The sequence below is a fragment of the Xiphophorus maculatus genome, chromosome 16 (assembly GCF_002775205.1).
Source record: "Xiphophorus maculatus strain JP 163 A chromosome 16, X_maculatus-5.0-male, whole genome shotgun sequence".
Classification (NCBI taxonomy): Eukaryota; Metazoa; Chordata; class Actinopteri; order Cyprinodontiformes; family Poeciliidae; genus Xiphophorus; species Xiphophorus maculatus.
In genome coordinates this window covers 16158353-16184285 of record NC_036458.1, presented here as the reverse complement: position 1 = coordinate 16184285, position 25933 = coordinate 16158353, and the positions used below count along the sequence as shown (strand labels likewise).

The 25933-nt window shown below is 39.0% G+C and overlaps 2 protein-coding genes across 3 annotated transcripts; both read right to left on the bottom strand.

The window, feature by feature from the left end:
• Positions 1 to 190: 190 nt before the first annotated feature.
• LOC102232995 (GTPase HRas-like) lies at positions 191 to 5237 on the bottom strand. Of its 2 annotated transcripts, none has more exons than XM_023348763.1 (5): positions 5103 to 5237; positions 4438 to 4550; positions 2488 to 2666; positions 1911 to 2070; positions 191 to 1248 (listed from the first exon to the last, which is right to left on the bottom strand). In XM_023348763.1, exons 2-5 carry the CDS (start codon positions 4546 to 4548, stop codon positions 1135 to 1137), a joined length of 564 nt encoding a protein of 187 aa, XP_023204531.1. In that variant the 5' UTR covers positions 4549 to 4550; positions 5103 to 5237; the 3' UTR covers positions 191 to 1134. The 2 variants fall into 2 exon arrangements, with proteins under 2 accessions (XP_023204531.1, XP_005807049.1); XM_005806992.3 differs by having other exon boundaries at positions 4848 to 5236.
• A 1648-nt stretch (positions 5238 to 6885) lies between these two features.
• On the bottom strand, positions 6886 to 24971 carry LOC102232733 (vesicular glutamate transporter 1-like). Its single transcript, XM_005806991.2, has 13 exons — positions 24707 to 24971; positions 17839 to 18091; positions 16822 to 16940; positions 16561 to 16675; positions 16395 to 16482; positions 15367 to 15453; positions 14805 to 14947; positions 14543 to 14692; positions 13005 to 13137; positions 12280 to 12390; positions 10191 to 10318; positions 10040 to 10109; positions 6886 to 9966 (listed from the first exon to the last, which is right to left on the bottom strand). The coding sequence occupies exons 1-13, from the start codon at positions 24766 to 24768 to the stop codon at positions 9671 to 9673; spliced, it is 1755 nt and encodes a 584-aa protein (XP_005807048.1). The 5' UTR covers positions 24769 to 24971; the 3' UTR covers positions 6886 to 9670.
• Between the last annotated feature and the right edge of the window lie 962 nt (positions 24972 to 25933).

Here is a 25933-nt window from a genome sequence, read left to right as displayed (position 1 = left end):
CTCAAGCTGGTTAAGCATTGATCTGCTAAATAATTTTTATTAATGCAGTTATTAATTTAATGGCTTCCATAGTAATCATTTGCTCAATTACCATGTGTATGAATGTCTCCCGGAGCTATGCACCCACTTTGGTTCACAATGCAATGACAAATGATATAACAGCAGAGGTTTCTAAAAAAAAAAAAGCAACTCAAGATGTGACTTTCTTTATTTACTTTGCATTCAGCATTGTAATTTCATATATTTTTTTTATTACAGTGGGGGATGCATCAAGTAGTTCTACAAAAATAGAAAACTATTAGTGACATACAATCAAAAACATTTTTTCTTATACTAACCATCCAGCATCTCTCATGATCGGAAAACTGATGAAACACTGGCTTCAGCATGAGTGTGCAAATAACGCGACACGAATGTTTTCACAACTCACATGCTGTGGCGATGAGGTGAAAGAGTGCTGTAACAAAGTGTGCACAGACAGTGAATTATAAATGCAACCAACACTGAGAATGATACACACGATGCGAGTGTACAGGCCTGTAAGCGGATTAGTCGGAGCCCGATAAGAAGCATTTTCCTGAGTAAATTTTGAAAGTGGCACAAACTTATCCTAATATCTAATGAACACAAATGTATAAAGTTAAGCTGGGAGACTGAAACATGGTTCGAAGGTTTCAACAGAAGAATCTGCCCCATGAAAATATTACCGACATACAAAATAAACTGCTGTTGTGTTTGAGAGGCTACAGACATCTATTCTGAAATGAGTGGAAAAACCTGACTAGGGCGACGAGCAAATGTCCTATGAAAAATATACTGAAGGTATTTGTTCTCTTTCGATGTCAAACACTGACATTTGATTCAAAATAAAAAGGAAAAAAAAGTCAAAAGTATTTAATGCAAATGCAGACTGAGCTCCTCACCCATTGTTGTGCAAAGTGCAGTTACGCACAGCATACAGTGAAATCCTCCTTAAGCAGATGAACACTGAAGAAATGACAAACATGGCGACAGTAGAAACGGTCGCAGCGATGAAAACCGATTCTGCACCGTCTGTTTTACCGACGCCTCCACAGTGAAGGGCGGTATTATACAAGTGCTCTCAGGGATGCTGGCTGGATGTGTGTGTGTGTGCTATAGTATAATGCAGCGTCTCTGATTGCTCTTCTTGCTCTTCTTGTTGCTGCGGTTGGTCTCCTTGTATCTTCTGATCTCCCGCACCAGTGAATAGAAGGCTTCCTCCACACCCTGCAAGACCAGACAGAAAAACAAAAAAACATGTAGATTGCACAGAAAGGAACCCAAAGTTACCCAATAATTTGTTTGGTAACATTTTCAGAAGTCTTGTTTACTTCAGTCTGTTAGTACGTACGTTAGTGGTGGTCCAGAAATCAATCACATTCAAAAAGTGTATTTATTGGTTGTAAACTTTTATAATTTTATGGTTTTAAAGGTAACCCAAAATTAGGTACCTTCGCAATCTGACGCATCGCATAAAGAAATCAAAGCATTTTAATAAAGAACTGTGAAGGCCACGTTTACCGTTTTCAAAATCGTGTGAAAAAAAAACAGACTTAAAGGTTTTCTAACAGATACTCTCCACAAGGAGGCTAACCCACAAAAGGCCATCGCTTAACAAGCTGCTCTTCATAGAGAGCTGCAGCCAAGGGTATTAATGGCAGGTTTAGTGGAAGAAAAAGGTGTGGAAGAGAAACCAGGTAAATTAGGTCAGACCTCAACCCCTTAGTCCTCATATTACAAACAAAACTTGTTAAAAATATTATTTTGTGTGCAACCAAACAATTCAATTTCCAAGTGCCAAGACTTTTTGAATTCAACTGCTGAGATAAATGAACTTTTCCATTACAGTTTAATTGAGTTGAACCACAGGTGTTCCTGTTTCCACACACCTGTCTGGTTTTAGCGGACGTCTCTACGAATGGCACGCCGTAGCCCCGTGCCAGCTCCTGAGCCTGCTTCGTCTCCACCGTGCGGGCGCTCAGGTCGCTCTTGTTCCCCACCAGCACCATGGGAACGCTGTCACTGTCCTTCACCCGGTTGATCTGCTCTCTGAGGAGATGACATGTAAAAAGACAAAACAAAAAAAACCCTCAGACAATGAGGTTGACCTCGTTCGCAGCCACCTATCTGGGTCGGTCACGTTTTTTTTTTTTTTTTTTAAACAATAAACTGCAGAGTCTAAACTCCAAAGGAGCCGTTCGTCTTGAAATGAGCAAATGAGCTGCCTTGATTCAAACGGTCAAAGAAATTTTAACTACACTCAGCATGTGTGCTTGAGAGAAATGCGCACAGTTCCTGCTCAGCAGGAAATGGCCTTCATAGCTAAACTGTTGAGTCCTGCAGTAATCTGATGTCCCAAAAACAGTAAAGTGTGACTCAAACTGTTCTGAGTCAACATGGTGTCTCTCTCCAGCACCAATTTACTGCAGATCCAGAATTTCGAATTTCTGTTAAATCACTCTCTACCTGTAAAGGTGAACATCCTCAAAGGACTTGGTGTTGTTGATGGCAAACACACAGAGGAAGCCCTCTCCAGTCCTCATGTACTGGTCCCTCATGGCGCTGTACTCCTCCTGACCTGCAGTGTCCAGGATGTCCAGCAGACACGTCTCCCCGTCGATCACCACCTGTTTTCTGTACGAGTCCTGCGTCACAAACACGTCATCATCCAAACAGTTTGGCTGAAGTTGCATCTTAGTTATTCATCCCGTATTAACGGGACGTTAATGATTTATATCTTTGAGCGACACTAAATGAAACCAATAAGATCTTCCATATAGGCTTTCAGGATTTCATTTACCAGATGCGACTACTGCAAGCTGAACAGTTTTCTCGTTTTAGCAGAGCTGAGAAAACATTTAAAATTCGGTTCCGATCTGTGAAAAAAATGCTTCGACTTCATTATGCCTCCGTTATGAGGCGTGATGTCCTCTGCATCTATTTCACAGTTACGATCTCTGCTTAAGAAAAACACAGTCTACATTCAGTAGGGGCCTGTTCAATTAAGGTAAACTGAGCTTTCAGAAAAGGTTACTCCAGAGCGAACCCTCTCCCACCTCTTCCTGCACACTGTCGGTCAGTTGGCTGAAAGAAGGCGGCGGCTGCAGTTTATTTTGCAAACAGAAGACACGTATTTCCAGTGCTGGTTGAGAATAAACAGCAGCAATGTGGAAACTAAGTGCATGTCAGTTATTGCTTTTACTGAGGTATTGTGGTTTTGAAACTCTCACAGACGGCGAGCTGTGAGCAGCACATCTCCTAAGCAGACAACTGCAGACTACAATAGACAAATAACCAAACAATTATTGGCATTAAATAATCATTTGACTTTAGCTGTAGAGTACTGAAAGTAGAATCAAGTTGCAGAGCACGTCTATTGCTCTGAATGTGAGTTTTTAAATTGCATTGTTATACATCTACTTGATTTAAATACAATATTGAAATATGAAAATGAGATCTGTTGTAATTTGGTGCTATATAAACGAGCAGAACGGTCTGATGTACTCGCATGTTACTACCAAGCAGCGTAAAATAAATGAACAATAGACACATTTACTTAAGACTATCCCATAATCTAAATTCTATTGTAACTTTAAATATTGACATCAAAATAAAATGTCAGAATTAGTCTGCAATAATATGAGAATATTCAGCATTTTTATGTTTCTTGTGGTTTTCTCTTTGAGCAGCTTGAGTGCTCCCCTCTCTGCTGCTGTGCACTGCTTGTCAGCTAGATGAAAGACGGCACTTGCACTTGTCTCCAGCTCATAAGACACAGCTTATAAAAGGCGTACATTTCATGTCTCATAATAAAACTAAAACTAAAACTCCAAGCAGCAGTGTGTCAAAAAAGAAGTCTGAGTAATTACCCAGGAAATATGAGTTTGATACATTTCCAGTGCAATCTGCACAGTGAGCAATTCAAAATAACTATTAAAATTTACCATCCGCTTATATTTTTTGCTTAAATCTACATGTCGAAATCAAAATGACAAATGCATTGATATAAAATTAGAACCTAGAGGAGTAGTTACATGAAAATGCTATTGTACATTTCTACTCTGAATCCCAAAAAGGGCCCGTGACTAATCTGAATAAAATCGTTTTTACATGATTATTAATGATCTATAAAAATTGGGAGTGGGAAGCTACATGACATTGAAATGAAGCTGAAACGAGATAAGTTACTTTTACATAAATAAAACACTTTTTCTCTACTCTAATTTACATTTTTAACTTTTATGTTACACAGTCCTCTTAAGTTTAGGTGCCAACAACATGAGCTCTAACATGACAGATCCAGACTGCAGTGGCCTTTAAAAGTCCTGCAGCCATTAACACCAGAATAACCCCTGATATTTAGAGCAAATCCAGCTTCCTGGAGGGGTGATCGCAGTGTGACGGTCTTGTTCTCACCTCGATGGTGGGATCATATTCATCCACGAAGTGGTTCTGGATCAGCTGGATGGTGAGAGCGCTCTTCCCCACGCCTCCAGCACCGACCACCACAAGCTTGTACTCGGTCATGCCTGCAAAAAAACGAGTCGGGTCAACAGGTGGTCGAGTCTGCTGGAAGTTAAAAGTCGCGATTTCATAATCTCCCTATCCAGAAAGTATCAGGTGATCATTAACAGATCCCCCCCCCCCCCCCCCGCCCCCCCAGCGACAATCCGCTCTCTCGTCCCCGAACTGACATGGCGAAGAATCTAGCCCAGATTTATCTCCCCCGTACAAGACGCTTTTGTTTAACTTAAAGTCAGTTTTATCAGTGCGGAGAGGAGCCGAATGAGGACGAGAAGTAAGAAAACACGTTCAGCTGCGCTTACCTGTCCGTGGGGTTGTGTAACTGTGAACTGAAAGTTGAGTTTCCGACAGATAAATGAGATTAGCTTGCTACATAACGTTAGCAAGAGATTATTTCCTTATTCAAAGCACTGGTAGAAACACTTCAGTGTCTGACAACTTATCTGTCGGACTAGATAAAGAAATGACTATTCAAGCTGGACAATCCTCAAAGTGCGAGGAAAAAATGCTGCACTTAACACAAGGATGTACAAACAAGAAAATGTAGTAATTCCTACTTCTTCTCAGCTGCGGTTCATTGTAAGTGAAGCCTTAATCGCCTTGTAAGGCAACCAATCAAAAGAAGATATCAACGAATGACGTCCTTTCTGGCCAATCAGGATGAAGCTTTGGTTTGTAGTCCCGCCCAAAGATTGAAAAATCCCCAATCAACAGTTTTGTCTTGGTTTGGGCGCGGCTTCCCGGACAGCTTTTCCTTTCTTGCAGATCCTTCTCTTTAACTTCGCCTCGGACTCAACATGCTGATGAGCAGTTCTCACAGGCGTTGCGTAACATAAAAAAAAAAATAAAAAAAATAAAAAAACCTGCGGTAACACATTTAAACTATTATTTTGTCTTTATTTGAGCCCCGCTATCTATTTAGGGGTTATTTTGAAAGTTTTACCTGGAATATTTTTACCTTTATTTTATGACTCTCCTGACTTAGGGCGTGTATTCCGAGATGATTGAATATTTACCGCCCTCTGATTGTGACTCTTGATAACTGCAACTCAATATTTACATCGGAAACATCTGCATAGACAAATATGGACGAAGTAATAAAAATAGTGAATGTACAGAACTGATTTCTTTTGCAGCACAGATTCAGTTCAAAGGGTAAACATTCCTAAGATAACTTGGACAAATATTGACAGGACAGCATCACACACTTACTGCAGACTTGTTGGTTGGAAATCAGTGATATTAATTTTCTATTCCATCAAATCCCAAAGGGGCCCAGCCAGTGAATATTCAGATAGGTCTGTCTAGCACAAAGAACACAGAACATTCAATCTCACGGACAAAGATGAAAAAAGCTTGTAGTTTTGTGGAAACAATAATAAAGAAAACAACTAAACAATCTTATTTCTTTTGCAATTAGTGTTGTTGTTTTGTGGAATCTCTGTGCAGATATCACATGAAAGTAGGAAACCCGATAAGATTAGCTTTTTAAAATAGTTTTATGTAAAAACAGCTTAGTTTTATATCTATTTTATGTATTAACAGCCACTTTAAAAGGCCCTGAAGAGCTGCATGTGGCTCTGGTTGCAAACCTTCGACTTATAGGAAAGCTTTTTCAGGAGTTTCATTACCCTCTAGTGTTCGTAATGAAGAATTATTTTTTAAGATTTGTTATAAAGAAACAGGATAAAGGAGAGTAATGACCAGCCTCAGGTTTGGCTATTCAGTATTACTTTTAATGCTTAAATCATGAGATTAATTAAGAAACTGCAATCTATCAGATAATGACCACATTAGAGTAAGTGGGATTAAAACGTCCGCTTAAAGTAAGATAAAACAAGAATAACACTAGAGAAAATGTCCAAGTTGAAATTATTTTGAAAATAAATACAATTTGTAATATAGAAACAGAGTATTGTACTTTTAAAAAAGAAAAGAATGACAAAAAAAAATAAAAAATTCCCCCAACTTTGACCCAAATCCACAGTGGATGCGTGTTCTGGTAGGTCCCACACCCAGCTTAAGGACACATTATGTCCTTCAGTCGGCTGCGCTGCAGTTGACACACATAGTCACAGTATGCCCCACCCTCTGCCTCATCATCCTCACTTCCCTCGTCTTTGACGTCCATGTTTCTGCCTCACGCTTCCCACTGAGTGCATCTGCTCTCCGATCTAATCTTTGCCTAAAATCACAGCAATAATCCTGAATCCATCTGTCCTGACAGAGACAGAGAGAGGCAGAGCAGGAGAGAAAGAGATACAATTGTGGAAAACACCAGTGTGATCACAGTGTCGCAGGACCTTCAGTGTAAAATAATGAATCCCTACGACATCACGATTTTGTTGAAACCATCTGAAGTCGCTCCAATCTTTATTTTACACAAGGTTCACCTCACATGTACATTTTTTATACATAAAATATTTCCACATTTCTGCAAGTTTAAATTATGATACTTCTTTTTTCTTCTTTGTACACCAACTCTCACCCAGCAACCACGCATTTCATCGAGAGGAGAGGAGAACATTTGAACAGCCAAAACGATTGACAAAGAAGAAAATCCATTAAAGATACACTGATACAACACACGGAAACAAATTGTTACACAAGAAATAATCATTCATGTCTTAAATACGTTACACTCAGAACAACATCTGGCTTACCCTTTTAAAAAATGATTTGTCAACAGAGGCTACCAACATCGTTGTGCCCTCACATCCGTTTTAACATTCTTAGTTAATAACAAACAGGATCCGAGAAAGACTCAAACATTTTTTCATTTGAAATTTGTTACTTAACATTAAAGCAGGAGTTATGTTTTTGAGCATGCATGCATTATTTCATGAATTCAATGCAGTGCTCTCAGCGGGTTAGGCAGTTCAGTAGTTCGTCTGCAAGAAAATCTTGAGCAGTCATAAACAGAGATGGCCACTATAACAGGGTCTGCAAAAAGAAACATCTGACTGGTTACACATTCACTGACAATGTTTGCCAGAAAATGCTTGCTTATTGGCAGTAGTGGGTTTCTCTTTTATGATTAAAATCTGTGTCACCATTCTTTCTGCGTGTTTGCACTTTGCTGTGCATGGATGAAATAAACACTCTGTATGTTGTTGTGCATCACGAGTAGAAAAAAAAGAGAGAGGGCTGGAAAGTTGTGCAAATTAAAACATGCTCACCGCACAATTTTTCAGCACCGGCATCTGACACAACCGCACACTTGCTGCCACACATACACACGCGACACCTGACCCCTTGACACACACACCCACACACACACTCACACAACTGAAATTAAGCTAGAAAGGACAGAGAGAAAAATAAAAAGGCAAAGAGAGACCAGAAGAAAAGGAGCTCCAGAGACAGAAGGAAAGGCTTGACCCCTTGAAGTGTGAGGTCAGGGTTTACAGCATCCATTGTTCTGCTAAATGAGCAGTGAAGTCACGACACTTTATTTACTGACATGTCTCAGATAGGAAGGAGTAAACTTCTGCTTTTATGTGCAGTTCAGGTCAGGCATTTATATACACTCATCTTTGTAAATATGAATATGAAGGGTGGAATCATTATGCAGCAAACAATTTAATTAAAATGTCCCTTAACAATTTGCAGAGACACCACTGGCTGTTTGTAGGTCATTGGATAGTTCTGTTTGCTTTTAGGTTTGGTTAAAGGCACAAATCAAAATTTAAAATGTCCACAATTTTTAAAATATGATTAAAGTCTCTGCTACTCTTAATGTCAGCCTAAGTTTTCCATTCCAAAAGCATTTTAATGTTCTTTAGGGATCACTGTTCTTTTTGTAAATCCAACTGTTTCCAAAATTGAACCAACTGGATGTTGAAGAATGTTTTCCTTTCTGATTATTCAGCTTACTTTGGACAATATACAAATACCAATGGCACTAAAACCGACCCTCAACATGATGCTTCTGCCACCATGCATGACAGCTAATACAGTTTTCTGTATAACATAAAAACATCACACTCTAGAAATGAACAATTATTATTGCAGGGGCTTCTTTTTTTTCTTAGGCATTCTGTCAGTCTGTGGCAGTGTTAACGTGGCTTCAATGTGAAGAAAGCTAAGGATCACTCACAGAGAGCTTCAGCAAGATCTGGAAAATAACTTCTACAGTTTTTCCCCATGCAAACAATATGAAATGTGTTAGACCAAACTCACAGCACTAGACTACCGCTGAAAAAAAAGCATGATGAAGCTTTTTAAAAATTGGCTGGGAAAGATCCGGACAAGCCAGTTTAATACTTGGTGAACATACGCTGGTGAAATGAAGTCAGAGCTGAAGTGTTTGGATGTCGTTATACACACTGTGTCTGGAGAACCTGGTGTGTATGCTCTCCAAACAGAGCTGGTGCTGGATAAAGGAATAGATTGAATGCATCACTAGGTGCATGTCAACCTCTGACCTGAACTGTTTATCTTATAGTTGACCCTGTCCTGGGTGAGACACTGCTAAAACCAGGTACACTTTAACACATACGCCCAACCCCACACACATATTCCCTCAAAAATCAGATTATATTTATGTGCACAGGCTGATGCAAGCCGACACAAACACCCTCCTTTTCACTGACATGTTTGTAATTTCTTCTGAAACTATGAAACTATGCACCATTTCACAATGTATTTTTGTAATTTAGACACGGTTTTATGCCTTAAATTGAAAAAAAAATAAATAAATAAAAAATCCTTACAAGTAAAAATGTAAAAACAACAAAAGACCACCACTTTTTTTCTTTCTCACACACAAACTCCTCAGCAACGGCTTGGAAACAAAACTGCTGGCCCTTCACCATGAAGTCAGGATCAGGAAGAGAGTCTGGGAGAAGATTCCAGATTTTGTAAATGAAAACTGTATGTTTCTGCAGGTTCACTGCATTGGCTGCTGCACACCCACAAACACGCGCACCCCTACACACACACATGCGCCCACACACGCCAACACACACGCCCACACCCCTGCAACATAGCGGATCCAGACTCTTGACATGTGCAGCTGTAAATGTCCTTAAATGTCCTCAATGTACCTCAACAGCTCCTTTACAATCCTTCTACATAAACAATCTTTTCATTTACTTATTTTTTGTTGAATCACTTCAGTCTTCTATGTCAGCTCCTTCTCCTTCCCTCCACTATGCATGTATGAGTTGTATCCCGGTGGTTGCACATACTCCTCAGACTTATCCCAGTCTGTAACCCATCCCGCTCCACCGCCTCCACCGCCGCCTCCTCCTCCATTTGAACCAACCACCGGCTGACCCATGGCCCCGTACTGGCCGCCTCCACGGTAGAGCTCCTCCGTCTCATTGGCCAGTTCGTCCTCATTGATTATACCGCATTTCTCCTCGCTCGTGTCCTCTATGTCGGCCCACCACTGCTTCTCCCCGGATGCAAAGATCCCTGAAAGGGAGAGGAAGTCCTGTTGCTTTTAAGTGGAACCAACAGACAATTTCTCGGAGCGGACCATACCTACCATAGAAAATCACTCCTCCGTAGTGGACGACGGACGCTATGAGGAAGACGTACTGCCATTCCTCACGCGTCTAAAGTTATAAAAAGATCCAACTTAGTTTCAAATTCGACCTACACCATTGTGAACAGATTGGAAGAAGTTAATCGGTCACCTTGTGTTTGGTCATGGCCCCCACTATGAGAGGACACACCATTCCTGATAACGTTCCCACTCCGTTGGAAATTCCCATCAGTATGCTGGCATATCGAGGTGCAATATCCAAGTGATTAACATTAAACCCTTTAAAAGCAAAAACAAACAGCAGCATTTTGGGGTTAAAAAGAATGCTTTAAAAGCCTTAGAATAAATACATGTTTTTTTTGTTTTTTTGCACTTACATTTTCTGACAGATTTTAGAAAAATCAAACCTTTAAGTTGAGTGTTTTAAGTCAGTGATACCTCCAGGTAGGTTTGGATGAATACATGGAAATTTAGGTTATACTTCCTGTTAGCACAGAAGAGGATTTGTGATGCCACATGCTTGTTTCTCTTTTAAAGGCACTGGAAACCTTGTAGGTCTGCATGGAATAAATAAATCACCGGAATCCCAGAAAATTTTAAACAACAGGAAATTGAACATTATTCTTCATTGGGTCTTCTGATGGGACAATGATTTGAAAATATGGGGAATCAACTAAATTTGAAAGGTTTCGTCAGACACAACAGAAAAATCTGGTCACTTGGAAGCAAACGAAGAAGAAATTAGTTTCTGTGCAGTAAAAGGAAATACAAGAAAAATAAACAAAAGATCATACTGAAATAATAAAGGAAACTTGTATACAGAGTGTGAAACAGGCTGATCTAACTTAATAAGACACTGATACTATTAACATTTGTTTGTCGAGTTGCAAAGCCTTTGAGAAGACTCAGGGCATAGATAATTAATAAATTATTCTTCACATTGACTGCTGGAGTCTGTTCAGTGAGAAAGTCAAACTGAAGGAGAGCTGGGCTGCGTCTCACAGATTTCAACCTTCTGCTCATCCTTCTAAAGCTGCAGCTTTTTTTTTTATATGGATTCCAGTAAAGTTGCAGCTCTCCACAAGCAAACTTGTTATTTTATTGATGACCAAGATTTTTTTCCATCACAGCTGTCCAGACTGCATTTGTAAATAAGCCAATAGGTTGCACAGCAGTATCATTACATTAGTGCTATCAATCTTCAGCACCCTTGTAGTCTTTCTTTGTCCTGTTTTTAGAGGGCATTGTTTCACAAAGGGACAATATTCTACAATAAATAGTCATTTCCTTGCCTATGAGTTATAATTTGGATGCTGAAATTACAACTCAATCCTCAAAGAAAAGCACTTGGTCACTTTTTGAGTCCCATAGATTTTAATAACTTATTTTCACTGTGGTGTCAGGATTTACACTCCTACTTCAGAGAAGAGGACAGTCATGTCTCTACATCTCCATCTCAGTATCTCTTGGAAGTGGTATGAAGTCAAATCTATTTTGTCTTTGATTTTTGAGTTTGGTTTTAAGAGTAAATTCTAACTTTCCTCTCTTAACATCAGAAATGATTCAGCTCTTAGTGCTATAATAGTGATTTGTCTAATGTTTTAAATTCCGAGTCTTCACTGTGTTCCAGTGGAAGCTGTTTATTTAACTTTTTCTTCTTATTGACTCAACAGATCATTAAAAAAAAAAGAAAAATAAACATGTAATATTAGCCCATTAGCTCATTTCCAAACTCTCAACTTAAAGACTTCCTCTGTTCTAGTGAACTGATGAAGCGTTTCAGGTAAAAACCTTCCAAATTATTCATACCTAGTGCTTGTCTTGCTACAAGCACAAATTTTGGTTTAGAAAAGTGTGCCACGTTTCTGTTCAGTGCCTTGAGTAAACACTTAATAAACAAGCATTTGGTGCAATTTCCACTGCAAGCTTTTTTGCACATTCTTTGCGTTTGGGATGAAAAGCTTCTTGCAACAAATTTTAAATTGTACTAAGGCATAGACCTAGTCTGCGTAATCCTAATACATTAATAGGTTTTTATTTAAAACATCCCCCTGTTGCTCTGGCACCATGTTTAGGGTTGTTGTCCTGCTGGAAGGTGAATCTCTTGAAAGTTTTTTTGCAGTCTTTGTCAAGTTTTCTTCTAGGATTCTAAGCTGTATTAAAACATTCTTTTTCAGAATTATTTGATAAAGTGACATAAGATTACTATAATGTAGAGACACTAAAAACATGCTTCCTACCTGAGATTGCAAAGCCGCTGAACCCCACAGCGAGGACCAGGAAAGTAATGGCAATAACTTTAGTGTGAGAAAATCCGACCACCAGAAGGAGGGTGGCCTCCATCCCGAAACCTGAAACGGGAGAACAAATCCACAGTTAAACCTTCAAACTCTTTCTTACTGTAGCACTGCTCTTGATTACTAAGTGGTGTATCATAAATATGTCAGAAATGCCAGACGTGTTTTTTTTAGCACATGTTGATATGACCTTTAAGCAGTGCTGAAATATTAATATGATTCTGCATGCTGCTGCCTAATGGATGCTGAGAAGAGGAGCTGGTGTGGATAAGTGAGTCACTTATGTTTAGAATGTTGTTAAATTTTAATTTTATTTAACAGCGTTGCGAATTCAGATCACAACACAAGACAGGAAGTGTTTTTCCTAATCACTGGCTATCAGTTTTTGTAAATTTCTAACTTATTTTGAGTTTCCTTTTTTTATAACATCTTTTAGCAATTTTTCTGAACTCAGAAAAAAATCACATTTTATAAATATGGATAATATTACAACTTTAAAATCCTGTTTGTTTGTAGCTTTTATTTGACAATGTTCCAATTAAAATAATTGAAGTGTTGTGGCTTTCATTGATGAAACTCTCAGTACAGCCATTTTTTTTTCCTGTTTCCTGTTCAATCTTCCCTGTGCTTCTCCACAGATCGTCCTTTCATGCCTGATGCTCTCTCACCTCCACAGTTCATGAGCTTCCTGACGTTGGTGGTGGACATCAGGTTGTGAGTTCTCAGGTAGTCGGCCAGTTGGCCTCCGATAGGCACGATGATTGTCATCACCAGATGGGGCAAAGCTGACACGATGCCCACCTGACGAGGAAAAACATGTAGAAACAGTGGGGAATTGGAGCAAGCCAGAAAAAAAGCCAAAGGGGGGAAAGTTTTGTACAGAGGAATTTAACTTTGCAGTAACAAGGCACCAAAATAGCTCTATAGTTTTTACTACTGAAATAAAACTGCCATGCCTTCATTCTCTGATTTTTGTTTGGACACCTTTATAGGCTTGTTAGAGTCCTGATAAGACAGAAGTTTAGACTTTAGTAAAACCTATAACAGACAACACAGGGACATGTCTTGACTTATTGGTGGATATGTGGCCTTCACATCTGAAGACGAGCTATTATAAATTTTTACTATTTGCTTTAAGAGTGATTAATGATTAAATGTCCTCCCTCCGCTCACTGGAAACCCCTGTGAAGATAACCTCAAAACATTCAAAAGATAGTAAACCAAAAGTACAATTTTAGACCATGATAACTAATAGAGAAGAAAAAAACAGAGGTAAGAGATGATTTTAGCTGGATTTCAAGGCAACTCTCCATGTAAGCTGGCAACGCCTGGACCCGCCCTAGAAACTGATTAAAAAAATAAAGCTTGAATGGGGTGAAAGGTGAGGAAGAAGGTGGGAGGATTTAACACGTAGGAGTTCTGGATATGACATGCTTTTATGCTGTGGCATGTGGTACGAGAGGGAGTGTTTTAGATGTTTTTCTCATAATGTCACTATTCCCACTAAAAAGACACCACCCAAAAGCAGATTAATTTCAGTGTAAAGCCAAGGAGATGAAAACAAGATTCACCATCTAAGCAAACATTTGACAAAGAACCCAGAACTATTAGATCATTTGTAATTGCTGGGAGCAAATCTTCACGCGGTTCCTTTGTATAAAAATAATTGGCATCCCTGTTAGCATAAGTGCTAGCATGATGTCAGTCGACCTGACCCTGGATTCTCATGTGTTTGCTACTGATATATGGAATATCAATGTACTTTAATTTTGCACTAGAAAGAACAATGCTTCCTACCCAAAAATATTAATAAAAAAAAAAACCTGTAAAGAAAAACACCCACATGAAAACCTAGAAGATCACCTAAAAGAAGACAGTTTGGTTAAAATGATGTTTTTATTTCCTCATATGTGGAGAATGTTCGATATATCATTAGTGTTATTAAAGAAAGGGTTCTAATTTTCTTGTTAAAACATCATAAAAACTAAAACTGGCGACAATCACACATGGTCTAGATTTTTAAACTAGACCATGAGTATAATCCAACTTGGGGGCTGCAGGTCAGTACGGAGGTGGGTGAAGATACTCTCCCCACTGACTGGATATGAGAAACTTTTTGGGGTGCAACCACACAAGTGACGTGTTTTTTGAATTCTCACATAAAGAACCATGTTTCCCATCTACAAAAAAGTGTTCTGAGACTCACCTTGCTGATCTCAAAGCCAAAAACTTCTTCAAAATACGCAGGCTGGCTGATGAGCAGCAGGTAGAAAGTCCAGCTCCTGCAGAAATTGGCCACAATGATGGCATAGACCGGCATGGAGGTGAAGAAATTTCTCCATGGCGTTTTAAATTTCTGCCATCAAAAGAAAAATAGGAGCAGAATAATTTATCGTCCATCAAGCATTCAACCTCTATAATTTGTAAATTTATGAATAAAAATCTTTGAGTGTCATATAGCGGCATACATGAAGGGGATTGAGAAAAGCTGCAGATTCTCCGATTGCCTCTTCAATGTATTTTCTCTCCTCTGGAGTGATGGTGGGATGGACTGCTGGGCTCTCATATGACACAAGAACCCAGAATAAATACCAGAATATCCCAAAACTGCCTGGGAGAGGACGAGACGAAGACAGCGGGAACAGCAGAGAAAGAGAGAAAAATGAAAGTCTGAAAAGATAACTTATGTTCAGCCACTTTTACTCCGATAACCCAAAACAAAATCCCAGTGCCACTAACCACTTCAAAGACCAGCTTTGTGCCGTTTAATTCAAGTCTAAATCCAGCTATTTGTGAAGGCCTCAGAGGTTTGCTAGAAAACATTAGTAAGCAAATAGCAACAAGAAAACCAGAATCGTTTGCCTTTCAAGTCACAGTCACGCTTTTCTCTGTTTGCCACATTAAAAATCCCCAATATAATATCACCTAAACATATTTTACAAATAGTGTTTGTAATGAAAAAAAAAAGCTGTAACATTCTGTTCTTAAGGATATGCACAAATTTGCAAGGCACTGTTTAAGGATACTAACCATAGACATAAAATACAGAAGGCCACCCGATGTATTGCACCAGTATCCCCGCTAAAGGCATGGCCACCACTGCCCCAGCATAGGATCCTAAAACGGAAACAAGCACAAGAAAACAACACATATGTAAAAAAAATTCTTTCTCTCTCATTATATTAGCATACCTATATGGCAGGGGTGTCAAACTCCAGTCCTGGATGGCCACTGTCCTGCAACTTTTAGATGTGCCTCTGCTGCACCACACCTGAATAGAATAATTAGGTCATTAGCAAGACTCTGGAGGACGTAATTAAGCCATTTCATTCCAGTGTTTTGTACCTGTGGCACATCTAAAACCTGCAGGACAGCGGCCCTTGAGCACTGGAGTTTGACACTTGTGCTTTATGGTCTTCTAATATTTTATAGTTATCAACTTCACAGGTAGGCCTGTCATAATAATCACTAAATCAATTAATTGCACGATAAATGGAAACAAACTCAATAATTTCCATTGGTGTGATTTAGCTTTTCTCTTTTTTACCAAAAACAGGATGATAAAAGTCTTCACTTTGGTGCTTTTGTCTCAACTAGCCCTTTTTTGAAGAGCAATTTTGTTTACAGAGACTTCAAAATTAATTTGATTTGTTGTTTTAATTATTTTATTTTTGATATTTAAAATGTTTTAAATGAAATATTTAAAAATATTGAAATATTTAAATATTTAAAATTTCAGTTCCAATGTTAAATGTTCATTAAAATTTAAAGTTTACTAATCTAGAATGTGCTCTTGCATTATTATTTTGCCATTACTGTTATATTACTTAAAAATGGTCTCAAAACAACAATATAATCGTTATCACAATGACTTCTGGAACAATTTATCATCCAGCAAAATTTGTTTTCATGACAGGCCTATTCACAGGCCTTCTTAAAATTCAGAGACATTTTTTGCTGCACCATCCCATGTTCCAGCAAGCTCCAGGTGGGATTTCCAGACACCAAAATGAAATTTTGACACAACACACACACCCCCACGCACAAAAAAACGTTACCACAAAAGGCTGTTGTGGCTAATCGACTTCTCTCAAGAGGAGGCGCCCACTTGGCCCAGATCCCGTGGCAGGCTGGGTACGATACACCCTGAAGGACAAAGCACAGTCAGCAAATGCTTGTGCATAAAGTCCAGCGTGAAGATTTGCACACAGACACATACTGCACCTCAACAAGGCCTTGACATATCCTCACAAGAATGACGCAGCTGTAGTGACAGCGAGCTGCAGATGGGATCAGCATGTTGAGGACGGACGTGGCCACGATGGCAAAGCCAAACACTCTTAAAATACACAAAAGACATGCAGGTTTATATGAATCAAAACCAAAAACAACAGAAGAAGAAAAGCAGAACGAAAAACACTTTGAAAATGCACCAGAAGAAGTTTATGTGCAGATCACAGATCAGCTGGAAGTGGGAATATTCACCTGTTGGCTGCAAACTTTTGACATATAAAGCCACCTGGGATCTGTGTGACTATGTAGCCCCAGAAGAAGGAGCCGTGGATCATCCCCACCGTCTCTGGGTCCCAGGTGAACTGTGCAGCCTGAAAGGAAGAAAAACATTTTATTAGATGCAAAACTAATCAACACATTTCTTTTCATTGAACTACACTGATGCCCTCATTTGAGCTATCGCAAAAAGTTTTTGAAACTGATCTGAACCAATGATTTATCTTGATTAATAAAACCATGATTTAAACCTTGTGCTTTTGTGTAATGATTTTGTAAAAAAAAAAAAAACATCGTTAATGACACTGGTGACGGCTGAATGGATGTTCCTCTTTATTGATTCACAAGAAGTAAAAAAAAACATTGATTGAATTGTAATATATTCCATATTGGCAAAGTGATCTGTAACCTAATGCATTAGACTGTAAAATATTGAGAACATAAAAACATGGCTCTTGCCTGTTAGTGCATTCCGTAATTTTCATTTAAACAATAAAAAAGGTTTCTTTCTTCCTTTATTGTAACACAAAGGGGATCTTTGGGTGCAACAGTAACAATAAATGTAAAGGTGAACATAAAAAGTTCTTAAAGTTTTGCTGTTCAAGTAGACAATTTTGCTTTTCTGTCTCTATTTATCCACTTGTCTCCAAAGTGACTATCTATTGTGTGTCCTAATCCTGGTCTGCAAAAAGAACCACTCTGATTTGGAAATTAGATGGATTTTATATATGACACTTATTTTACCAAAAAGGTGCAAACCTTTCATAATTATGACATAAAATCTAAATATGTTTATCTGCAACCACATAAATGTTAAATTAATTGAACAAAGCTGTATCTTTAAACCTAAATAAAAGAAATGATCTTTACAAAGACCATAGACTGCAAAACTGTCTTGAACAGGAAAGAAAGGAATGTTAGCAATCTTCAGAAATTAGCCTTCACGTTGCATTTTTGCAAAATATGTCCTTCAAATTATTTCTCACTACTTACCACAAGCACCTCCTTGTTGCCTTTGTAGACCGTATGATCATTGACCATGCTAACAATGGCAACACCCAGGTTGCATCGAATACCAAAGGAGATGCAGAAGCCCAGGCCGCACAGGATGGCAATGATGTACCGCCTGGGGAGGCCGAAGCAGGTGCAGTCCACCACGGGCAGCTCCTTCTCCTCCACCAGCTCCGGGCGGCCTTCAGCTGATAACTCGATGGTTTCTCCATTGGCCTGTCGTTTCTCAATGAGCCTAAAGCGGGCAGACAAAGAAAATATATTAAAAAAAGGTCTGTGAGAAAACTGTAGCACTTTTTCATAGATAGATTGACAAAAAATATGTTTCTTCTCCTTTTTGGGATTTTTTTTTGTCTCTATATTAGATCTAAGTTTTGGACTCGTTTATTCATCAATAAAAGCTGTGCCTCAGTTTTAGCACAGACTCTAGTAAAAGAGAATAGTAATCTCACTGAGTGTTTTCTCCTGGTTAAAAATAGATTCAATAAAAAAGTCTGAACACATATACTTCAAACAAACAAAAAAAAATATGTATTTTCTTTAAAATGTTTTATAACCGTGCCTTAAAATGGTACTGTGACCTGACATCATATGTAAACTAATATTAAATCAAACACTTAGTTGATTTTTAATTGATTTTCAAGACATTGCTCATTCTCTTGGGTCTTCTCTTTCTGTAAAGAATGTTGTTGATTAATTTAGATTCAGTTTTTTAATCAGGTATGCAGCTGTGAGACTAACCCACCTAAACTTCTGAATTTTCCAAGAAAAGATAGTAGATAAAGAATCAAGTTTCTCCTGTCCAGCAGTGGTACTGATTTTCTTCGATATCTGAACATTTGATTCTGATCTGGATTTCTTTATTTTAATTCATTCTAAAACTGGATTAGTTGAGGATGCGCTCTTGGAGTGTTTTTGGTAAATTGGCCAATTGCATGAAGGTTTACTACCTAACCCTAAGTTTGATGCATTTAATGGAGAGGTAAAAAAAGAAAAGAAAAGATTTTTCAGTGTCTGACCTGGCAATCATTGATCAGAGTTGATCAAGAAAAAATAGGTTCTTCTGGAGCATCTTTAGTGAAACTGTCTATGAGGATCATTTGACTGCAATTCTTCAACTTAAAATAGTTTGTATGACAAGAAATATGATGTAGTTAAGCAAAGATCTGTTAAAAAGCTTTGCCTATAAAAGCTATTAGATATTTTAAGTTACAAACCATCATATAAACATATTTTAATCCATTTTCTTTACAATCTACTGTCTTTGTGTCAGGAAACGAAATATATTTTGTTCATCTTTAAAGATAAATGAACAACTCTTAGTGGTGTGTGTTGTTGTTTGACTAAATGGGATTATTTTTATCATGTTCCAGAGTCACATTTTTCCACAGGAGTCAAACAGAGAAGTCAGAGGAGTGGCCATCTGTGTACAACAACCTCGCTCGAGATCTCCCCCCACTAACAGACGAGCACAAAGCGAGCAGACCTCTGATTCACCTGAAAGCAAACACAGCTTCCTCTGTGTTTTCTATGTGATTGTGAGAGTAGGTTTTCCTTCATCATGTTTCACTTCACGCGCTCAGAACTCCACTTTGCGTTGTGCTAATCCAGTTAGTCACTGAGCTGGAGAATCATCCAGTCCAGCAGACATGACATCCAGAAGGATAGGAGCTGGTCGGGTTTAAAAAAAATAAAAAAATAAAATCATAGTGCCGAGGCTGCAGTAGCAAAACCTCTTCAACCTGCCAAAACTCCAGGAAAACTTCTTCACAAACTCCAACAGAAGGAAAGACTGACTCTGGCGCTGGTCAATTATTAATATGTTTTTGAGTTGCATAAATATTTTACTCCATATGTTTTTCTTTTTTACACCATAATCTGCCACAACCTATCTGTCCACTGGCTTGTGGGGCTTTGAATGTACAATTGGCTCCATCTATGATGTGTTTATATTTCTTATGCTGCTTGCAGATTCTCCTTTACGCCTCCACTTTTCTGTCTTTATACAGCAGATTCTCTAATCTATTTGCTCATCCATTCAAATCAGTAAATATGTGCAGAACATTTTGAGAAAACCAAGGAAAACCCACTTCAACAGAGTGAGAAATGCAACTAAAAGTCTCTCATTACATTTGATAAAAAGAATGGAAAATGGAAAAAAAAATACTTGCAAAGCAACATGGTTTTAGAATCTAGAAAAGATTAGTGAGGCTGCAGCCTCTCTCTCTCTTTCTCTCTCCCTTTTAATCTGTCACCACATTGAGATTAGGATTACAAAAATGATTTACTTCCGGAAATGAATATGGAGGGCCAGGCAGGCGGTGGACAAGCTTCAGCATGTTCTACGTTTGGCACGACAAATGTTTAAGGAGATGCTGAAACGTGATTTATCTGCTTTTGACATCCTGTAAAAATAGAAGCTTCCAAACGGTCTCTAATTCAACATATTTGTTGGAGTAAACATGGGAAGGCGAGTAAATTTGAAAGGTTTTTGCCTGTCTGACAGTGGAAGATCAAGAGGTATTTTGATGTCTGTCGTTATAAGTAGTAGTTTGAACCAGCTACAGAATGTGCATTAACATGCAAGTCACAGTACAATAAAAATAAATAGCCAACAAGCATGTTGAGGAAATCGACATGCTTGTTTCTTAAATGTTTTGCTCACTTTTAACCAACTTTCAAAGTTTAAATACAGAAAATTCAGCATGAAATCAGGGAAGATATTTCAAGCTTAAAGTACGGAGTCTAAAACCCCCCCACAAAGACAGAAAGGACAGGAGAATGGATGGAGGAGAGTAGAAGGATGATGGAAGAGTGAATAAAGAATGAATCTATTGATCATACTATTTTCTTTTAGAGTTCATTTCAAGCTGTTTAGAAATAGGTGCATTATTTAAGCCACTCCAAACTGAGGTCAGGCTGCTAAATTGTTTACATCTCAAGTTGAACCAGTTGGTTGCTCTCACACTGCCGTCTTCTGTGTGCTAAACAAATGTGCTGACTCGCTCCCCCGCCCCCCTGAGTGGAGCCCGAGCTGAATTTTAGTTCAGCGTTCGTGGAAGCTGCAGGAGGATCCTCATTAGGCGTCAAAAGACAGATTGCAGCTTGACATTCACGCATATGCTGCTGACTAACGAGGGCAGCCCACAGGAAAAGTGGATGTTAATTACGTGTCTCCCACCAAAGGCCACTCTGTCTCTGCCCTGTGAGCGTTTTAGTGTCCCAACATAGCAAAGCAGATCAGGGTCTGATAGGCTAGACAGCGTGGGACATTTCTGCACCCGAGCAGGTTTGTGAACATGAAAGGTCAGTTCGACTTTATTTGAGCTTCACTATCACGACGGAGCTGGAGGTTCCATCAGCTGAACTTCCACTCAGCGTAGCGTAGCAAGAACCTGGCTGGTCTCAGCTGGCAACAATTAATGAGCAGGAGAGCATGAGCAGGCAGAAGCGCCGTGACCTCTGGCTCTCTGAAATATCATAATTAGAGCAGGAATCGGCTTGGCGGAGGCTCACGATCTGATGATGGGCCACAGGAATCAGAACTGAGCTTAGTATGTATTTACACTGATTTAATCATTAGACTTTAATAACAAACTTTAATTCTTATTAAATCATTTTACATGCAACAATGAAACTTTTTTTCTGGTTTCTTTACTCTAAAACAATGAAATGACACCCAGTGGAAATCATTAAACAGAGTCCAGAAGTGTGTATTTTAAATTAGTGTAATTGTTACTCTTCAGGACAGAAGAGAGGTTTGAGAAAATGAACATCAGATTGTGTAGGTCAGTCACATAAATTATTATTCCTACATATTGGACATTTTCAAACCTGAACCTGTAGGAGCAGATAGATTAAAATGAATAATTATACTTTTAACTGCTCCATATTAAGTTACAATATAAAATGTGCCATATTTACCAGTAGCTTAGTTCTGCGTTTAAAGCTGACGTTCGTGTTCAGAGCCCGATTTTATCGTTTAAATTTGCAATAATTTGATATCAGTGATAGGGCAGGAACACCCAGTGACCTCGGTCTTGTCTTTGTGCATCAAATTCACCAATTCACAGCGTGTTCTGCATAATCCTCTCTTATGAGGATGACAGCGACTGAGTGAAAGCCAGCGAGGGGAGGTGAAAATATTATATAACGGCACAAGCCGTCCGGTCAGCTTCTGTTTGCATTCAGGTTGAGAAATTGATCCCCTTTATTTCCTGATTTCAACATTTTGAGATCTTGCACCAAACACCTGACAAAGGAATGCGTTTTGTTCGTGATCCTGAAAGTGGTGTTTTCCCCCCCTTCCTTTGTGAGCTGCTCACTCTCCCTGAAGTGAACAGATTGGGTCTCGGTGGGACTGTGTCACCCAGGGAGACACCCTCCTCCCCATCCTGTCACAGCACTCCCCCCCCCATACTCTCCACACACACACACACGCCCCCACACACCCCAACACACCTCTAGTGTTTGAGTGTCCACACTTGTGACCTTCATACACTTATCATTTTTAAGGTACCTTGAATAAACTATCCATTGTTGCCATGGCGCTGTGGTTAAAACACAACCAGAACGGTGCGCTGAACAATACGGTGGAGCTGGACCGACTTCATGCATGCATAACAACACTGCAGCCAAAAAAAAAAAAAAGAAGAAGCACGCTGGGTGGATGCAGCTGACTCTCCAAACTGCTCATCTATGTTGCATGCGTCATTTGCAAAAAATAAAAAACCCTTTTAACTTAAACACTTCCACACACACCATCACATGCCAGATTGACCCAGTTAACTACGCCAAAATGATTAAGAGTGCAGTCACATGCACTACTTCCAAAAAAAATAAAAATAATAAAAAATTGTTGACGTCCAAACAGGAGTAAATGAAATCATCTTGCCGTTGTTTGAATATTTCATCTCAACAGGGAACAATGAAAGGTAGTAACAGAAAAACGCACTGAGCTCCAAGTCAAGTGGATTAAATATGGATTACCTGTTATTTTCTGTATTGCCTGTTATGTAGTGAACCATAAGCTCTCAAGCAATCCTCGATGCATTCAGCTTCCTTCTTTTAGTGTTTCATTAGGAACTGTGTTACATATTAGATCACCATGATTCTGCATTATTATATTTTTAAGTAGTCTCCCTTGTACAAGGCAAATAGATTATTTCTTCTTTTGAGAGTTTAGCTACTGCGGAAACAAGGAATGCACTTGACCTTTCGCGGCTGAAGTTTGTGCTTACCTACTGCAGTTTAATATAGAAACAAGAGATGCTTTCTGAGTGAAAAAATGTTTAAATAATAGATGGACTTCTGGCTGCTTTCATCGAGGGGGAATCTCGGTTTTGTCTGTGCAGAGGAGAGATTGCAAACACCAGGAACGCCACGTGTTGGAACACATTTTGCTGCTTCGTTTGCCCACAGATTCCGAATTTTAAATGGAAACATTAAATCTGTTTGAAATCTTGTGCTGGTGTGACACTAAAAGTCACAAAAACGTTCACTAAAATCAATCTGATACTGAGAAGGAGATCTTTGAGTTTTGTTTTTTTAGATCAGGTGATAGTTCAATGGATGCGTGAGGAGGAGGAGGAGGAAGAAACAGGAGGAAGTGACATAGAGCCGGGATGGAGCGAGTGGGAGGGGAGAGTTTAGGGATTTGCATGGCTCGACAGCTGGACTGAAAAACAGGCTATTTCAGGACGGGATTTGTACGTTTGGTTGCTACCTCAAATCCTGAGAGAGCGGAAGCTTAAAGCTTTGGGTATTGCATGAGGTTCTATCAGTGTCTTTAATCTCTCCATTTTCTCCCAGAAATATCGTCTGCAAACCAGTTTCCGACGCAACTCTTGAGTTGACATGAAATGCCCAGACATACTTGCACAACTTCACTGACTTTCTGCAAATACAGATGCAGTTTTATAGTATATGCATTCTGATTTTAATATCTATAGTTAAACAGTTTAAAACACATAGGTCAGGTCAGTTTCTATATAAACTGAAGAGACACTTGAATACATCATTTAGAAGTGGCAAATGCTCTTTTTCCCCCTAAGTTATAAATGAACTCTGAAATGCCCCTGAACGTGATCTAGGCTCTTTGTATAAAGGAATGTACATTTACAGTGTACAGTCTTTTTGTTTTAAAGTCATGGTAAAACAAAAAGACTGCAACACCTTCAGATTTTAGGGTTTTGTATTTCAGATATTTTTTAAAAAGGTATTTTTTAGAGCGTACTTCAGCTTTTTTCTGTCTCTCTTTCTCGTTTTCCAAACCTTCTTAACTGTGGATTAATATCCAAAAACGACAGATGACGAATATTTATGCTTTTAATGTGATAAAATAAAGGAATTTGGGTAGGCTAAAAATACATGCATATAAAAACATAAGAGGAGCATAGATAGACAGATATCAGCGAGGCCAATGTATCACGGACATATTATGTAACCAGACTTTCTTCTGATCTGAAGCCCCACTTTGAGGGCCACACCTAAAAAAAATACATTTGGAGAAACATGGAAATTAAAACAATAAAAGAAGAAAAACGACAATTCCAAATTCCCCAAAAAGCAAAAAAACAAAAAAGCAATTGTTTCTCTCCATCAGGTGACCCATTTTTATCCACGTTCACTTCCAATCATTGCACTCTACAAAGCGGTGCACTAAAATACACTTTTGTTGCGTAAAAAATAGCAAAACTGCATTTTTTCCCCTTAACTAAAACTTTCTAAACAGTAAAAAAAAAAAAAAAAAAAAAAAAATATAATAAAGCTGAAATGGTCAGAGCACGGCGCGTCCAAACAGAAAACATGCGTAAAAAGTCAAAATATCAATAATGTTTAGATTGCGTACCTGTGAATTTTCCCCAAGGTTTTCCCCGCCACCGCCTTGAACCTGTCCGGTCGGATCTCCATCCTTGCAGCTCCTTGACCCGGCCGGTGTGCTGATGTCCTGCGCGCCCTGCTGTCCCGCCTGAACGCGCGCTGCTCTCCCCTTTCGCACAGTCTATCACGCTCCCTCTCTCATCCCTCCCCAACCGAACCAGCACCACTGATGGGCTGCGACAGGTGGAAGCCTTTCGATTTCTCTGCGCATTCGTGAAATCTGTCAATGTGCTGGACTGGACCGTGCAGAGGCAAAGGATTTAAAATATTAATGTCCAAACCTTCGTCATCGCTGCTCACAGAGTGCTGAGAGCTAAAAAACGCAGATGTGGTTTTTTTTAATCCCCCGCTTTTCTTCACCTGCTCATAAAACTGAATAAGTTGCTTTTTTTAAAAAAAATATAGTTTGGAATAATTTACACATACGGTGAATTAAGTCAAGCTAGTTGTGCAGAATCTGTAGTTCTCAGTAACTAATAATCAGTAAGTAGTATGTACCAGTTTAAACAAATTAAGTAGCACTCTATTAGAGATGTATTGGACTTACAAAGGAACCGAAAACAAATATGACTTTTACAGGCGAACGTAATCTGACTTTCTCTACAGTTTTGAATACACATGTCCATCTGTACAATGTTAGTTTTTTTTGTTTTTCTTTTTACACAACTTGCTATAATCTAGCCCACAGAATAAAACATAAGACGAACTGAGTCGCCACGAGGCTCGTAGCTCTGTACCCAGATCCTGAGTGACCTGATGCTGCCCATCACACTGACCATTTGTACAGAATAAGTTTACTTATGAGCAGCAAGAGGTGTTGTTGTCAAGCTGTCACCGCCGCTCATTGGGCACATGAACCGTTTTTGAGACATTGACATCTTTCGTTGTGGAATATCCACCACTGTCGCCGGCTTTTGTTTCATTACACTGCTTGAGATGAGGAAATCATATTTGCACGCTTCTACTAAAACGGAACACTTTCACGGCATAACATCAACGTGGCGTGAACTTTTTCATTTCTCACAAATTTCACCTGACAGTCATACATCTCTGGCTTTTTGTGAGCGGCGTAGGCTGGAAGTCTTTATTAAAACAAAAGTTTCTTGCATTTAAGAATACACCCAGCTGCAATGTGAGCAGCCTGCAAGCACAAACTCAAAGGTTACAAATAGCGTGCAAAGAATTTATGTAGAAT

Bases quoted from the DNA above. Each gene is read 5' to 3' on its own strand.
- LOC102232995 (XM_023348763.1), bottom strand. From the start codon at position 4,548: ATGACCGAGTACAAGCTTGTGGTGGTCGGTGCTGGAGGCGTGGGGAAG. The intron at 2,071-2,487 runs GTAGAGAGTGAT...TCATCTCCTCAG, and splicing joins GAGGATGTTCACCTTTACAG to AGAGCAGATCAACCGGGTGA. The intron at 1,249-1,910 runs GTGTGTGGAAAC...CTGGTCTTGCAG, and splicing joins CGTCCGCTAAAACCAGACAG to GGTGTGGAGGAAGCCTTCTA.
- LOC102232733 (XM_005806991.2), bottom strand. From the start codon at position 24,768: ATGGAGATCCGACCGGACAGGTTCAAGGCGGTGGCGGGGAAAACCTTG. The intron at 12,391-13,004 runs GTGAGAGAGCAT...CTCCCGTTTCAG, and splicing joins GAAGCTCATGAACTGTGGAG to GTTTCGGGATGGAGGCCACC. The intron at 10,110-10,190 runs GTGACCGATTAA...TTATAACTTTAG, and splicing joins GGGCCATGACCAAACACAAG to ACGCGTGAGGAATGGCAGTA.